The 15,857-nt window shown below is 45.7% G+C and overlaps 1 protein-coding gene across 1 annotated transcript in view; it reads left to right on the top strand.

The window, feature by feature from the left end:
- slc35g1 (solute carrier family 35 member G1) overlaps window positions 1-15,857 on the top strand; it is a 65,052-nt gene that overhangs the window by 23,100 nt on the left and 26,095 nt on the right. The window contains exons 4-6 of the mRNA XM_033034736.1: window positions 793-856; window positions 3,623-3,697; window positions 4,069-4,232. Coding sequence (XP_032890627.1) covers window positions 793-856; window positions 3,623-3,697; window positions 4,069-4,232 — 303 coding nt within the window. The remainder of the gene's footprint in view (window positions 1-792; window positions 857-3,622; window positions 3,698-4,068; window positions 4,233-15,857) is intronic.

The following is a 15,857-nucleotide window of genomic DNA, read 5'->3' as shown; positions in this document are numbered from 1 at the left end:
CTGATAGGGGGTGGGGAAAGAGAGAAGGACAAAGGGAGGAGGAGGAGGAGCCCGAGGGCGGGCGGATGGGAGGAGACAGCTAGAGAGCCTCCCCTTCCTTCACCCTCTAGCTGTCTCCTCCCATCCGCCCGCCCTCGGGCTCCTCCTCCTCCTCCCTTTGTCCTTCTCTCTTTCCCCACCCCCTATCAGTCTGAAGAAGGGTTTCGCCCCGAAACGTCGCCTATTTCCTTCGCTCCATAGATGCTGCTGCACCCGCTGAGTTCCTCCAGCAATTTTGTGTACCAATGAATGAACATTGTCTGCTTTGATCTGTCATTTTCACACCTTACCCGCGCACATATCTCCATGTCTACCACTCCCCTAAAGGGCATGTACCACTGTACGAGGTCATTCAAGAGCTCTCCTGAGTTTTAAAAAAAATCACTCGTGGTAAGCACGTAGAATGTACGTAGCGGGTACGTCGGAGCTCGGGACGTCTCTTAGCGGCTTGTACTCGGGCAAACGTGGTAAGCTCGTGAAGATTTTTCAACATGTTGAAAAATGTCCCCGAGTACCTACGAGCGGCTGTTACCGTAATTCTCCGAGTTCGAATCAGGGGAAACTCGGGAGAACACTTGAATTATCTCGTACAGTGGGACAGGCCCTTAACTCTCAGTCTGAAGAAGGGTCTCGACCTGAAACATCACCCATTCCTTCTCTCCAGAGATGCTGCCTGACCCGCCGAGTTACTCCAGCTTTTTGTGTTTTATCAAAAGTGTGACCAATGTGTTTTTTTATGTAGAATTACTGCAGATGATGAACAGAAAGAGTTTCAAGTGGCTATTCTGGAGCATGAGATGGGGGTGGTTGAAGGATTGTAGTCAGTGGTGGAATAGGAGAGGCCATTGATTAAGGAGTTCTGTGTTTGAGGCATTGGAGTTTCAGGATTAGGAGTGGGAGTGGGGAGGGTTACAGGGTCGGTAAAGGATGATACAGTAAAGAGTTTTAAATGCAAGGACAAGAATTATATATTTGACTGGCTGATGTACATTAATGTGAACAAAGGCTTCTTTGTTGATGCAATTATATAAAGTTGCAGTTTTTGTTAAGTGGCCTGGAATTATAAAGACAAGTGTTTGAGTTTTGGAGGGAGGAATGGATAGTTAGCTGGTGAATAATTTGTAATGTGTAGGAAGGAGCTGCAGATGCTTGTTTAAACCAAAAATAGACACAAACTCAGCGGGTCAGGCGAGTGGACCAGGCTGAGGTGGGACAGCAGGGCAGCGGGGAGTCAGCAGCGAGTCGCGGCTACACTGCGGTGCCAGGGACGGGAGCAGCCAACACACGCTTCAACCTCGCGTCCTGCTGTCGCTCGGACAAAGTGGCAAACGACCCAAGTGACCCGCTGCCAGGTAACTGTGTTCCAGGACTCTCCCCAATACTCTATTATACTGTGGTTTATGTGTCTGCACTGGAGTTAAATAGTGAAACTTCTCCTGGTGGAAGAGAACTTTTAGCTTCTACAATGACTAAGCAAACAGCACATGGCTGAGTCATGAGGTTTGTGGGATTAAGTTACTTCCCAAAGTGTGTATTCCTTTCATCAACAAGTTCTTTGTATGTCAGAGTTCGATCCAAATGGAGTCCGTCGTATTTTTCCTCTTGGCAATTCCTTTGGTGGTGATTTATACTGGAGTTGGGAGACGCAAAATACTGAAATTAATCTTTAAAAAAAAGTACTTATTGTATGTAGGGTCTCTTAAAGTAGAGTCATACTGTATGGACACAGGCCCTTTGGCCCAATTTGATCACGCCTACCAGGATACCCCATCTACCCTAGTCCTACCTGCTCATTTTTCCCCATATCCCTCTCAACATTTCCTATCCGTGTACCTGTACAAAAGCAGATTAAATATTGAAATAGTGAACAGCAGATGATGGTTTATACAAATGTCCTTATAGTTTCACTTCTTCTGGCAGCTATCTCCATATACCCACCACCATCTGTGTGAAATAGTTGCCCCTCACTTCCCTATTATTTTTTTTGCCCTCTCACAGAGCCTATTTCCTCTGGTTCTTGATTCGATTCAAGAACCAGATCTATCTATTTCCCGCATGACCATATATACCTCTGGATAAGGTCACCCCCCCCCCCCCACCCCCTCCAAGGAATACAGTCCTCGCTTGCCCAACCTCTTCCTGTCTTTCAGCCCCTCAAGTTCTGGCAACATCCTCGTAAATCTTCTCTGCACCCTTTCCCGCTTCACAATATTCCAAGCAGGGTGGCCAAAACTGAACACAGTACTGCAAATGTGACCTCACCAACATCCTGTAGAACTGTAACATAACATCCTGATTTCTATAGTCAATACCCTAATGATGAAGGCCAATGTACCGAAAGCCTTCTTGATCACCCTATATCTACCTTTGATACAACTTTCAAGGAACTGTGTATCAGCACTCCTAGATTCCTCTACTCTACAGCATGCCCCAGGGCCCTGCCATTCACTGTGTAGGTCTTGCCTGGGTTTGGCTTTGCAGAATGCAACACTCCTCACTTATCTGCATTAAACTCCATTAAGTATATGCTCAGCTCACTTGCCCAACTGATCATTGTCTCGGAAGGAACTGCAGGTCTGGTTTACACCCAAAGTAGACACAACATGCTGGAGTAACTCAGGCAGCATCTCTGGATCTCGGTACGAAACGTCACCCATTGCTTTTATTCCGAGATGCTGCCTGTCCCGCTGAGTTACTCCAGAATTCAATGTCTTGCTGTAATTTTTGATAACCATCTTTGCTACACTCACTTCAGTGTCATCTACAAACTCTGTTCCTGGGGAATTTCCCCAAACTTTTTAGATCGCAACAAATGGAAAATATTGTCATTAGAAAAATAATATATTTCCAATAGTTGTAATGAAATGAGAAGTCAGGAGAGAAAAATTGGATGGCAAGTGAATGAATTGGCCATGCTAACAAAAGTGTGACAAATTGGAGGCACAACACCTCATGTTTTGCTTGCGCTTGCTTTCCCACTCTCTCCATCCCTCCCCCACCCTAGCTCTCCCACTAGTTTCACTCCTGATTAATTTTACTGATTGTATGCCTCCTTGTCACATTCCCCTCGGCGAACAATGAATGAACATTGTCTGCTTTGATCTGTCATTTTCACACCTTACCCGCGCACATATCTCCATGTCTACCACTCCCCTAAAGGGCATGTACCACTGTACGAGGTAATTCAAGAGCTCTCCTGAGTTAAAAAAAAAATCACTCGTGGTAAGCACGTAGAATGTACGTAGCGGGTACGTCGGAGCTCGGGACGTCTCTTAGCGGCTTGTACTCGGGCAAACGCGGTAAGCTCGTGAAGATTTTTCAACATGTTGAAAAATGTCCACGAGAGCCCCGAGTACCTACGAGCGGCTGTTACCGTAATTCTCCGAGTTCGAATCAGGGGAAACTCGGGAGAACACTTGAATTATCTCGTACAGTGGGACAGGCCCTTAACTCTCAGTCTGAAGAAGGGTCTCGACCTGAAACATCACCCATTCCTTCTCTCCAGAGATGCTGCCTGACCCGCCGAGTTACTCCAGCTTTTTGTGTTTTATCAAAAGTGTGACCAATGTGTTTTTTTATGTAGAATTACTGCAGATGATGAACAGAAAGAGTTTCAAGTGGCTATTCTGGAGCATGAGATGGGGGTGGTTGAAGGATTGTAGTCAGTGGTGGAATAGGAGAGGCCATTGATTAAGGAGTTCTGTGTTTGAGGCATTGGAGTTTCAGGATTAGGAGTGGGAGTGGGGAGGGTCACGGGGTCGGTAAAGGATGATACAGTAAAGAGTTTTAAATGCAAGGACAAGAATTATATATTTGACTGGCTGATGTACATTAATGTGAACAAAGGCTTCTTTGTTGAGGCAATTATATAAAGTTGCAGTTTTTGTTAAGTGGCCTGGAATTATAAAGACAAGTGTTTGAGTTTTGGAGGGAGGAATGGATAGTTAGCTGGTGAATAATTTGTAATGTGTAGGAAGGAGCTGCAGATGCTTGTTTAAACCAAAAATAGACACAAACTCAGCGGGTCAGGCGAGTGGACCAGGCTGAGGTGGGACAGCAGGGCAGCGGGGAGTCGGCAGCGAGTCGCGGCTACACTGCGGTGCCAGGGACGGGAGCAGCCAACACACGCTTCAACCTCGCGTCCTGCTGTCGCTCGGACAAAGTGGCAAACGACCCAAGTGACCCGCTGCCAGGTAACTGTGTTCCAGGACTCTCCCCAATACATTATTATACTGTGGTTTATGTGTCTGCACTGGAGTTAAATAGTGAAACTTCTCCTGGTGGAAGAGAACTTTTAGCTTCTACAATGACTAAGCAAACAGCACATGGCTGAGTCATGAGGTTTGTGGGATTAAGTTACTTCCCAAAGTGTGTATTCCTTTCATCAACAAGTTCTTTGTATGTCAGAGTTGGATCCAAATGGAGTCCGTCGTATTTTTCCTCTTGGCAATTCCTTTGATGGTGATTTATACTGGAGTTGGGAGACGCAAAATACTGAAATTAATGTTTTAAAAATAACTTATTGTATGTAGGGTCTCTTAAAGTAGAGTCATACTGTATGGACACAGGCCCTTTGGCCCAATTTGATCACGCCTACCAGGATACCCCATCTACCCTAGTCCTACCAGCTCATTTTTCCCCATATCCCTCTCAACATTTCCTATCCGTGTACCTGTACAAAAGCAGATTAAATATTGAAATAGTGAACAGCAGATGATGGTTTATACAAATGTCCTTATAGTTTCACTTCTTCTGGCAGCTATCTCCATATACCCACCACCATCTGTGTGAAATAGTTGCCCCTCACTTCCCTATTATTTTTTTATGCCCTCTCACAGAGCCTATTTCCTCTGGTTCTTGATTCGATTCAAGAACCAGATCTATCTATTTCCTGCATGACCATATATACCTCTGGATAAGGTCACCCACCCCCCCCCCCCCCCCCCCCCCCCCCCCTCCAAGGAATACAGTCCTCGCTTGCCCAACCTCTTCCTGTCTTTCAGCCCCTCAAGTTCTGGCAACATCCTCGTAAATCTTCTCGGCACCCTTTCCCGCTTCACAATATTCCAAGCAGGGTGGCCAAAACTGAACATAGTACTGCAAATGTGACCTCACCAACATCCTGTAGAACTGTAACATAACATCCTGATTTCTATAGTCAATACCCTAATGATGAAGGTCAATGTACCGAAAGCCTTCTTGATCACCCTATATCTACCTTTGATACAACTTTCAAGGAACTGTGTATCAGCACTCCTAGATTCCTCTACTTTACAGCATGCCCCAGGGCCCTGCCATTCACTGTGTAGGTCTTGCCTGGGTTTGGCTTTGCAGAATGCAACACTCCTCACTTATCTGCATTAAACTCCATTAAGTATATGCTCAGCTTACTTGCCCAACTGATCATTGTCTCGGAAGGAACTGCAGGTCTGGTTTACACCCAAAGTAGACACAACATGCTGGAATAACTCAGGCAGCATCTCTGGATCTCGGTACGAAACGTCACCCATTGCTTTTATTCCGAGATGCTGCCTGTCCCGCTGAGTTACTCCAGAATTCAATGTCTTGGTGTAATTTTTGATAACCATCTTTGCTACACTCACTTCAGTGTCATCTACAAACTCTGTTCCTGGGGAATTTCCCCAAACTTTTTAGATCGCAACAAATGGAAAATATTGTCATTAGAAAAATAATATATTTCCAATAGTTGTAATGAAATGAGAAGTCTGGAGAGAAAAATTGGATGGCAAGTGAATGAATTGGCCATGCTAACAAAAGTGTGACAAATTGGAGGAACAACACCTCATGTTTTGCTTGCGCTTGCTTTCCCACTCTCTCCATCCCTCCCCCACCCTAGCTCTCCCACTAGTTTCACTCCTTATTAATTTTACTGATTGTATGCCTGCTTGTCACATTCCCCTCGGCTAACAATGAACAATGAATGAACATTGTCTGCTTTGATCTGTCATTTTCACACCTTACCCGCTGTACATATCTCCATGCCTACCTCTCCCCTAAAGGGCATGTCCCACTGTACGAGGTCATTCAAGAGCTCTCCTGAGTTTAAAAAAAAATCAAACTCGTGGTAAGCACGTATAATGTACGTAGCGGGTACGTCGGAGCTCGGGACGTCTCTTAGCGGCTTGTACTCGGGGAAACGCGGTAAGCTCGTGAAGATTGTTCAACATGTTGAAAAATGTCCACGAGAGCCCCGAGTACCTACGAGCGGCTGTTACCGTAATTCTCCGAGTTCGAATCAGGGGAAACTCGGGAGAACACTTGAATTATCTCGTACAGTGGGACAGGCCGTTAACTCTCAGTCTGAAGAAGGGTCTCGACCTGAAACATCACCCATTCCTTCTCTCCAGAGATGCTGCCTGTTCCGCCGAGTTACTCCAGCTTTTTGTGTTTTATCAAAAGTGTGACCAATGTGTTTTTTTATGTAGAATTACTGCAGATGATGAACAGAAAGAGTTTCAAGTGGCTATTCTGGAGCATGAGATGGGGGTGGTTGAAGGATTGTAGTCAGTGGTGGAATAGGAGAGGCCATTGATTAAGGAGTTCTGTGTTTGAGGCATTGGAGTTTCAGGATTAGGAGTGGGAGTGGGGAGGGTCACGGGGTGATACAGTAAAGAGTTTTAAATGCAAGGACAAGAATTATATATTTGACTGGCTGATGTACATTAATGTGAACAAAGGCTTCTTTGTTGAGGCAATTATATAAAGTTGCAGTTTTTGTTAAGTGGCCTGGAATTATAAAGACAAGTGTTTGAGTTTTGGAGGGAGGAATGGATAGTTAGCTGGTGAATAATTTGTAATGTGTAGGAAGGAGCTGCAGATGCTTGTTTAAACCAAAAATAGACACAAACTCAGCGGGTCAGGCGGCATCTCTGGAGAAAAGGAATGGGTGACGTTTCGGGTCGAGACCCTTCTTTTGACTGAGTCGGGGGAAAGGGAAACGAGAGATATAGACGGTGATGTAGAACAAATGAATGAAACGTATGCAAGAAGTCAAGGGGCTGTCCCACTTGGGCGACCTATTTGGCGAGTTTAGAAGAGTTTGAAAAAATGACGTTGAAGACCTTCTTCGACTATGTAGAAGACCTCATTCCACCCCCCTTCGACTATGTAGAAGACCAGCTTCCGCTAGCTACAACTAGCTTGGGGAAAATTGGACACCGAATAGTGGAGAGTGAAGACGACCTCTTTCGATCTCCTTCGACTATGAAGACTATCTACGACTACCTTTGACTATGTTCGACTACCTTCGATTACCTACGACTAACATGCCGACCTACTATGACCTACTTCGACTAAACCTACGAGTAAAAAAAAGTATCGATTTTTTCCATGGCGACCTTTTTTTATTTGCGGGCATTTTTCAGCATGTTGAAAAATACGCAGCGACCTAGCTGAGGCCTCGAGTACGCGGGGACCACTCTCGAGCATGAAGGAGAGTTAAGAAGACCTCCTACGACCTTGTGTCGACCATGCTGCGAGTATGAGTCGGGGGCAAACTCGCCAGAACTCGCGGATTAAGTCGCCCAAGTAGGACAAGCCATTAACGATGAGGCGGAGAGCAGGAGGTATGACAGGGGGGGAGCAGCGAGAGAGCGTGATGCAGAACTCTCGTCTGAGAGAGGAGGAGAGCTTCTTCAGAGTAGGTATACCTTGAGGAGATTTCACAGTGGAGCAGACAAAATGTGTCGGAAGGCACTGCAGATGCTGGTTTAAACTGGAGTTAGACACAAAAGCTGGAGTAACTCAGCCCTTCTTCAGACTGAGAATACCATCTATATCTCTCGTTTCCCTTTCTCCTGGCTCTCAGTCCGAAGAAGGGTCTTGACCCAAAACGTCACCTATTCCTTTTCTCCAGAGACGCTGCCTAACTCGCTGAGTTACTCCAAATAATTTGCAATTGTCAATTGTGAAGCTGCTGGACATTTGTCGAGGCAGGGCGGACCAGGTGAAGGTTGCAACCTCCCACCCCTCTCTCCCACTCATCTACGCACTAAGGGCAATGTGCAGCACCTATTTGGGACGCAAGAGGAAACACGAGCATGTGAAGGAAATGCTCATGGGTCACAGAGAACGTGCAAACTCCACGCAGGCAGTGCCTGAGGTCAGGATTGAACTTGTGTCTCTGGTGCTGTGAGCCTGTGGCTTTAGTAACTGCCTGAAGTGTAGAAGAGTAGAGCAGCAGTGATGGGTTAAGTTTCAGATTTGAAGGGACAGAACAAATGAAGGTGGAATGACCGGGTGAGAGGAATAAATAGAGTGGGCAAATAATTAATGAGCATGAGCCCGTGGAATTGTTACGTTTCCTTTTGACCAAACTTGGTCTGGGGTTTAATAATAATATAGATGGCACTGGAGCATGGTGACACTTTGTGCCAGCCCAGTATCAATCACAATTATTCTACCCGGCAAACCTTGATTCTAAGCGCTGTAACTATATTTCTGCACTCTGCTAATATTCTCTTTAGCAGTGTTTAAGAAGGAACTGCAGATGGGGAGTCTGCATCCTGGGGTCATGAACATTGAATTCTCCCAGTTTTGTTAGTACTTGCTGTCTCCTCCCCTTCCTCAGCCCTCCTGCGGTCTCCCATCCCCCAGCCTTCGGGCTCCTCCTCCTTTTTCCTTTCTTCTCCCCGCCCCCCCCCCCCCCCCATCAGTCTGAAGAAGGGTTTTGGCCCGAAACGTCGCCTATTTCCTTCGCTCCACAGATGCTGCTGCACTCGCTGAGTTTCTCCAGCATTTTTGTGTACTTTCACTTTAGCAGTACCTGTTACACCTCCATGTGGTGTGATTTGCCAATGGATGGTGTAACTTGCCTGGACAGTAGGCAAGATGTATTCAAATATCTATTTCTGTACACGTAACAATTCCAGTTTGCGGTCAAAAGCAGCACCCACGAGAATGGATAAAACAAAGTTTGCTCAGTGATTAGATAAATATTGGCTGTTATCAAACATGCTCTCTCTCTCTCCTCCCCCCCCCCCCCCCCCCCCCCTCCCCCCCCCCCCCCCCTCCCCCCCTCCCCCCCGGCAGCAGGTGAGTTGCATGGACTATTCACAATCTGTTATATCTTGGAACACGGTGTACAGTGAAGGTTACAATGTCATGTTCCACCAGATTGATAAATCCTGTAGCACTGCACTAGCCCAGGATGCATATTCAACAAGAGATTTCTCCCCTTCCCCGTCTATTGGCTGGTCCCTTCCTTCAAAGACAGAAACTGCACTAATCCTCAACTGCATTGATGGGCATAAAAAGCTGGAGTAACTCAGCGGGTCAGACAGCATCTCTGGAGAGAAGGAATAGTCCCTATACCTCCTCCCTCGACTGTTTGGGGACCCCGACAGTCCTTTCAGGTTAGGCAGAGGTTCACTTGCACCTCCTCCAACCTCAGCTACTGTATCCGTTGTTTAAGGTGTGGACTATTATACATCGTGTGAGACCAAACATAGACTGGGCGATCGTTTTGCTGAACACCTTTGCTCAGCCCGCCTGGACCAACCTGACCTCCCGGTTGCTGAACACTTTCATTCCCCTCCCCATTCCCACACTGACCTTTCTGTCCTGGGCCTCCTCTAGAGTGAGGCTAATCACAAATTGGAGGAACAGCATCTCATATGTCACTTGGGCAGCTTACAACACAGTGATGTAAATATTGATTTTTCTAACTTAAGTAACCCTTGCATCCCCTCACTCTCTGTCCCTCCCCCACCAAAATCGTACTAGCTTTAGAGTTGTCTTGTTGAGTCTCATTGTCTGTAACTCGTTTTCACCTAGCGCACAGGAAACAATGGCCTGTTTCCTTTATCATCGCTACTTGTTTTCATATCGTTCATTCATTTGTTCTATATCTCTCTGTATTACCATCTATATCTCTCGTTTCCCTTGCCTGTCTCAGTCTGATGAAGTGTCTCGACCCGAAACGTCACCTATTCCTTTTCTCCAGAGATGCAGTCTGACCTGATGAGTTACTCAAGCTTTTTGTGTCTATCTTCGGTTTAAACCAGCATCTGCCATTCCTTCATACACATCATTAACTGCATTGATAGCTTGTCTGCAATGTGTGAGCTGTTGGTCACCTGTGGGAAGAAAATGGAACATAATACTCAGTCCATAGACTTGGGATCAATCTCGGATCATTGCCTTGCATTTAAGGAGCTAGCTTTGCTTGCTGGTGATCAGATGACTGAATCCCACAAATAGCAACACCAGCCTTCATGTACTCTACAGTGGAATATATGCTCCTTCTTTCTTGGCCAACAGCCTCAGAAAGATCATGGATCCACTTAAAATAAACACTGTTGAATACAGTGCCCTCTATAATGTTTGGGACAAAGACCCATCATTTATTTATTTGCCTCTGTACTCCACAATTTGAGATTTGTAATAGAAAAAAAATCACATGTGGTTAAAGTGCACATTGTCAGATTTTATTAAAGGCCATTTTTATACATTTTGGTTTCACCATGTAGAAATTACAGCGGTCCAGTCTTTCCATTTCAGGGCACCATAATGTTTGGGCCACAGCAATGTCATGTAAATGAAAGTAGTCATGTTTAGTATTTTGTTGCATATCATTTGCATGCAATGACTGCTTGAAGTCTGTGATTCATGGACATCACCAGTTGCTGGGTGTCTTCTCTGGTGATGCTCTGTCAGGCCTGTATTGCAGCCATCTTTAGCTTATGCTTGTTTTGGGGGCTAGTCCCCTTCAGTTTTCTCTTCAGCATATAAAAGACATGCTCAATTGGGTTCAGATCGGGTGAATTCAGGGCTCTCACTTAACTTTTTTTCTCTCTTGCCAGCCGGGCAACCTAGGCAGCTTTTTAAGTTGCCAAATGACAGTTTAGGTGGTCAGGCTTGCATGACCCGTGCGATAATGTGCTCGGACGAAGTGCGTAGTTACCAGTCGGAATTATGCTCAGTGAAGCTTTCACATATTATTTCTGCTTCAAATAAAGTCACAAACTAAACATATTCACCAATCAAGACATGATATATACCTGAATGACATGTAGCAAAATTATAATACAGTTACTCAACTCTTTTTACACGTTGCAATGAATGCAATTTCTATTATTTCTTTCCACTTCCAAACAAAAATCTGGTTGGATTATTCAGCGTGTGATCAACCTCGGTGAGACCAAGCGCAGGCTTGACGATCGCTTCGCACAACACCTCCACTCAGTTCGCAATAACCAACCTGATCTCCCGGTGGCTCAACGCTTCAACTCCCCCTCCCATTCCGAATCCGACCTTTCTGTCCTGGGCCTCCTCCATGGCCAGAGTGAGGCCCACCGCAAATTGGAGGAACAGCACCTCATATTTCGCTTGGGTAGTTTACACCCCAGCGGTATGAACATTGGCTTCTCCAATTTCAGGTAGTCCTTGCTTTCTCCCTCCTTCCCCTTCCCTTCGCAGATCTCCCACAGCCTACTGTCTCCACCGCTTCCTTTCTATTTCCCCCCCCCCCCCCCCCTCCCGACATCAGTCTGAAGAAGGGTCTCGACCCAAAACGGCGTCTATTCCTTCGCTCCATAGTTGCTGCCTCTTCACCCGCTGATTTTCTCCAGCTTTGTCTACCAACGGGATCCCACCACTGGCCACATCTTCCCATCTCCTCCCCTGTCGGCTTTCCGAAGAGACCGCTCCCTCCGTAACTCCCTGGTTAATTCGTCCCTTCCCACCCAAACCACCCCCTCTCCGAGCACTTTCCCTCGCAACAGCAGGAAATACTTGTTGCTTTACCTCCCCCCTTGACTCCATTCAAGGACCCAAGCAGTCTTTCTAGGTGTGGCAGAGGTTCACCTGCACCTCCTCCAACCTCATCTATTGCATCCGCTGCTCTGGGTGTCAGCTGGTCATCGGTGAGACCAATCGTAGGCTTGGCGATCGCTTCGCCCAACAACTCAGCTCGGATCGCAATAACCAACCTGATCTCCCGGTGGCTCAGCACTTCAACTCCCCCTCCCATTCCGAATCCGACCTTTCTGTCCTGGGCCTCCTCCATGGCCAGAGTGAGGAACACTGTAAATTGGAGAAGCAGCACCTCATATTTCGCTTGGGCAGTTTACACCCCAACATTTTGACTTCTCCAATTTCAGGTAGTCCCTGCTTTCTCCTCCGCTTCCCAGCTCTCCCTCAGCCCATTGTGTCCGCCTCTTCCTTTCTTCTTTCTGCCCCCCCCTCCCTCACATCAGTCTGAAGAAGGGTCTCGAACCGAAACGTCGCCTATTTGCTTCGCTCCATAAATGCTGCCTCACCCGCTGAGTTTCTCCAGCATTTTTGTCTACCCATTCACACAAGTTCTGTTATCCCATTTTCTTCACCCACTCCCTGCACATTAGGGGCAATTTTACAGAGACAAGTTAACCTACAAAGCCAATGCATTTTTGGAATGTGGGAGGAAACACATGCTTGCAGGGGGAATGTGCAAATTCAACAAAGACAGTGCCCGAGGACAGGATCGAACACAGATCTCTGGTGTGTGAGGCAGCAAGTCCACCATCTATGCCACTATATTTTGTTTTCCAACACACAAAAAATTATACGTTGATAACTTTGGTTACTTAAAAAAAAGAAAATATCTATTTTCAGTTTTAAATCTCTAAGTGACGCTATGTCCCCCTATACAGCTACTGTATGTTTTAATTCAGTTCAAGACTATTGGGGTAGTACATTGGCCATAAAGTTGCTGCCTAAAAGTGACAGAGACCCGGAATTGATCCTGAATATGGGTGCTGTCTGTATGGAGTTTGCTCCTTTTCCCTTTGATCGCATGGGTTTTCTCCGGGTGCTCTTGTATGTGTGTGTGTATGTATATATATATATATATATATATATATATATATATATATATAATTTCTTCTATCCAGAGATGTTGGCTGCTCCATGGAGTTCCCCTGCCCAATTAAAGCATGGACAATTTAACATTTTTATCAAGCCAATTAACTGACAAACCTGTACGTCTTTGGAGTGTGGGAAGAAACCGAATATCTCGGAGAAAATCCACGCAGATCACGGCGAGAACGTACAAACTCCATACAGACAGCACCCGTAGTAGGGATCGAACACGGGTCTCTGGCTCTGCATTTTGCTGTAAGGCAGCAACTCTACTGCTGCGCCACCTTGACTGCCCAATAAGTGGGCAATGGGATTGTTCCCAGAGGCAGCATAAACTCAATTGCCTCCTTTGCCTTCTGGTAGTATGAAATAACTAGGAAAAGCAGAAACTTGCATATATTTAGTACATTTTAACACAATAAGGTGTCACAAGGCATTTCACATTGCCAGTGACATACAAATTAGGACACTAAACAAGGAGGCTCTTAATAAATGTAGAAAAGGGGAAGAGGGTTACAGAAATTAAGGAATGGCAAACTGAAACCTGACTCAGCAGTGGCGGGACAACCAAAACTGAGCAACGCACGTGTCGCAATCAGAGCTGTGGGCACCAATCACTATCAGACAACATCTTTAATTTATTTAAATTGCGATCCTTGTCTTCCAGTTTGACCATAATTTCCCTCCAATAGACAATAGGTGCAGGAGTAGGCCATTTGGCCCTTCGAGCAATCCCATTGCCCATTTAATGTGATCATGGCTGATCATCCCCAATCAGTACCTCCTTCCTTATCGATGTAATTATTACATAGAGAAGCAAGGAAATTATGGTCAAACTGGAAAACAAGCATCGCAATTTTAAAATGTAAAATTAAAGACAATGCCTGGTTGACTGGTAGTGAATGGAGGTCGGCAGAGGGAAGAGGAAGAACTGGAGTATTGTTCGCTTGCTGGCATGGGCAATCAAATGTTATATTTGCAAATTATATTTGCATATCATATTTCAAAACGAGTTGAAATCAAGCGGAATGGCAGGGTGGTAACATACGCGGCAAACATTATGGAAACATTTTAGGTTCAATGAACAACAGGAATGAATTGGATCTTTTCAAGGTGTGCCATCGTTTCAGGATCTCTAAAGCCACACCAGACAGCAGACGTGTGAAGTCTGAAGAAGGGTCTCGACCAGAAACGTCACCCATTCCTTCTCTCCAGAGAAGCTGCCTGTCCCGCTGAGTTACTCCAGCTTTTTGTGTCTATCTTCGATGTAAACCAGCATCTGTAGTTCCTTCTTGCACATGTGTTAGGTGTGGTTCGGCATGAAATGACATGCTCTCTCGAACAACAACCCAGGGCATCGGCAGACGAGTCAGGCAGCATGGGAGTAAACAGCAAAAACAAAAGCTAAAGCTCTCGGATTCCTATTAATTCTTTTCCCCTTCACCTTAAACCAGTGGTTCTCAACCTTTTTGGCGCTACGTACGTGTATACGTGAACAAAATACTGTGTGTAGTATGTGCCTTTGTTAGGTTCCTAAAAATGGGCTTGACAAATGGATATGTTATTTATGACCCCTTCATGTCCCCCAGGTTAAGAACCATGTCCTGACCCCCAAGTTGAGAACCACTGCCTTAAACTGATGTCCTCTTGTCCTCGATTCACATACTCTGGGCAAGAGACTCTGTGCATCTAATAGAAAAATATTGAAAGACGTGTGCAGTGAGGCTGGATCTCCAACTTAATCAACAACTTCCCCATCATTGGTAATTTAGCTTAGCTTAGAGATACAGCACAGAAACAAGCCCTTCGGCCCACCGAGTCCGCACCGACAGCTGACGGCACATTAACAGTATATCCTACACACACTGGGGACAATTTTACATTTTTAGACCAAGCCAATTAACCTAAAAAGCTGGGGGCCAGGGAAAGCGGGGGAGCGCTGTCTGCACGATGAAGAGGAATGTAAACGGTTGTCACAGTGCTCGGTAAGTCCTTTAGAGAGCGCGGAGGGGAGAAGGAGCGGAGACACTTTAAGAGTAATAAAGTTTAGCGGGCATTTTACCTACCGGTAGATTTTCCTTGGTTCTGAAAACTCCAATGAGCCAATCAAAATGCCCGGTCAGCGAAGGAGATTGCTTACGGCTGCCCTCGACTGCCTGTAACTACATAGCGACCCCACTCCACTGCACTACGAGTCAAAAAGAACCATGCAGACCAAATTTTACTAGCGGAAAAATTTTCAACATTCTGAAATTTCTTCCGCGACATAGCTGAGGCCACGAGTATTCGGGAACTTCCCTCGAGCATGAAGGAGAGTTCCAGTGACCTCATAGGACTTCCTCGGACCACGTGTCGACCATGCTGCAAGTTTGAGGGTCGAAGACACTCTTCTAAACTCGCAGATTAGGTCGCCGCAATGGGACAGCCCCTTTATCTGTTCCACCAACATTTCATTTCCTTACGTTCTGGGGACCTGGATATCCAGATGACTTTAATTCTTTCCTTCGCTGAGAGATAAATGGCTCTTGAGATGATGTCGAAAGCGATTCACAAACTCGTGGTGAATGTTTGTATTGAGGAATGGTATTGCACACTGGGGCTATGTTGGGAGAAGATGTTTTTGTCCAGTGGGACCCACCCCTCCCCCAACCCCACATTCTTAGTCACGTGTGTGACCAAAAATATGAAAAATTGTGGAATACATCTCTTCTAATTCTGAAAGCATTACAGGTATATTGTTTTGTGCTGTGCATATGATTCATATTTTTTCAGTTTATCAAGATAGATTTTTGTGTTATGCCGACAATGTTTGTTTGGGATCAGAGGTTAAATTACGACGGGTCACGTGTGTGAGCTCACGCGCAAGCAAGTTTTATCTTACAAACTCGTGGATTTAAAAAAAAAAAAAGCTAGAATGTTCATATCTTTAGCAGCCATGCATTATAGTTGGTAGGTAG

The sequence above is a fragment of the Amblyraja radiata genome, chromosome 15, assembly GCF_010909765.2.
Source record: "Amblyraja radiata isolate CabotCenter1 chromosome 15, sAmbRad1.1.pri, whole genome shotgun sequence".
Lineage (NCBI taxonomy): Eukaryota > Metazoa > Chordata > Chondrichthyes > Rajiformes > Rajidae > Amblyraja > Amblyraja radiata.
This window is presented reverse-complemented; position numbering and strand designations above follow the sequence as displayed.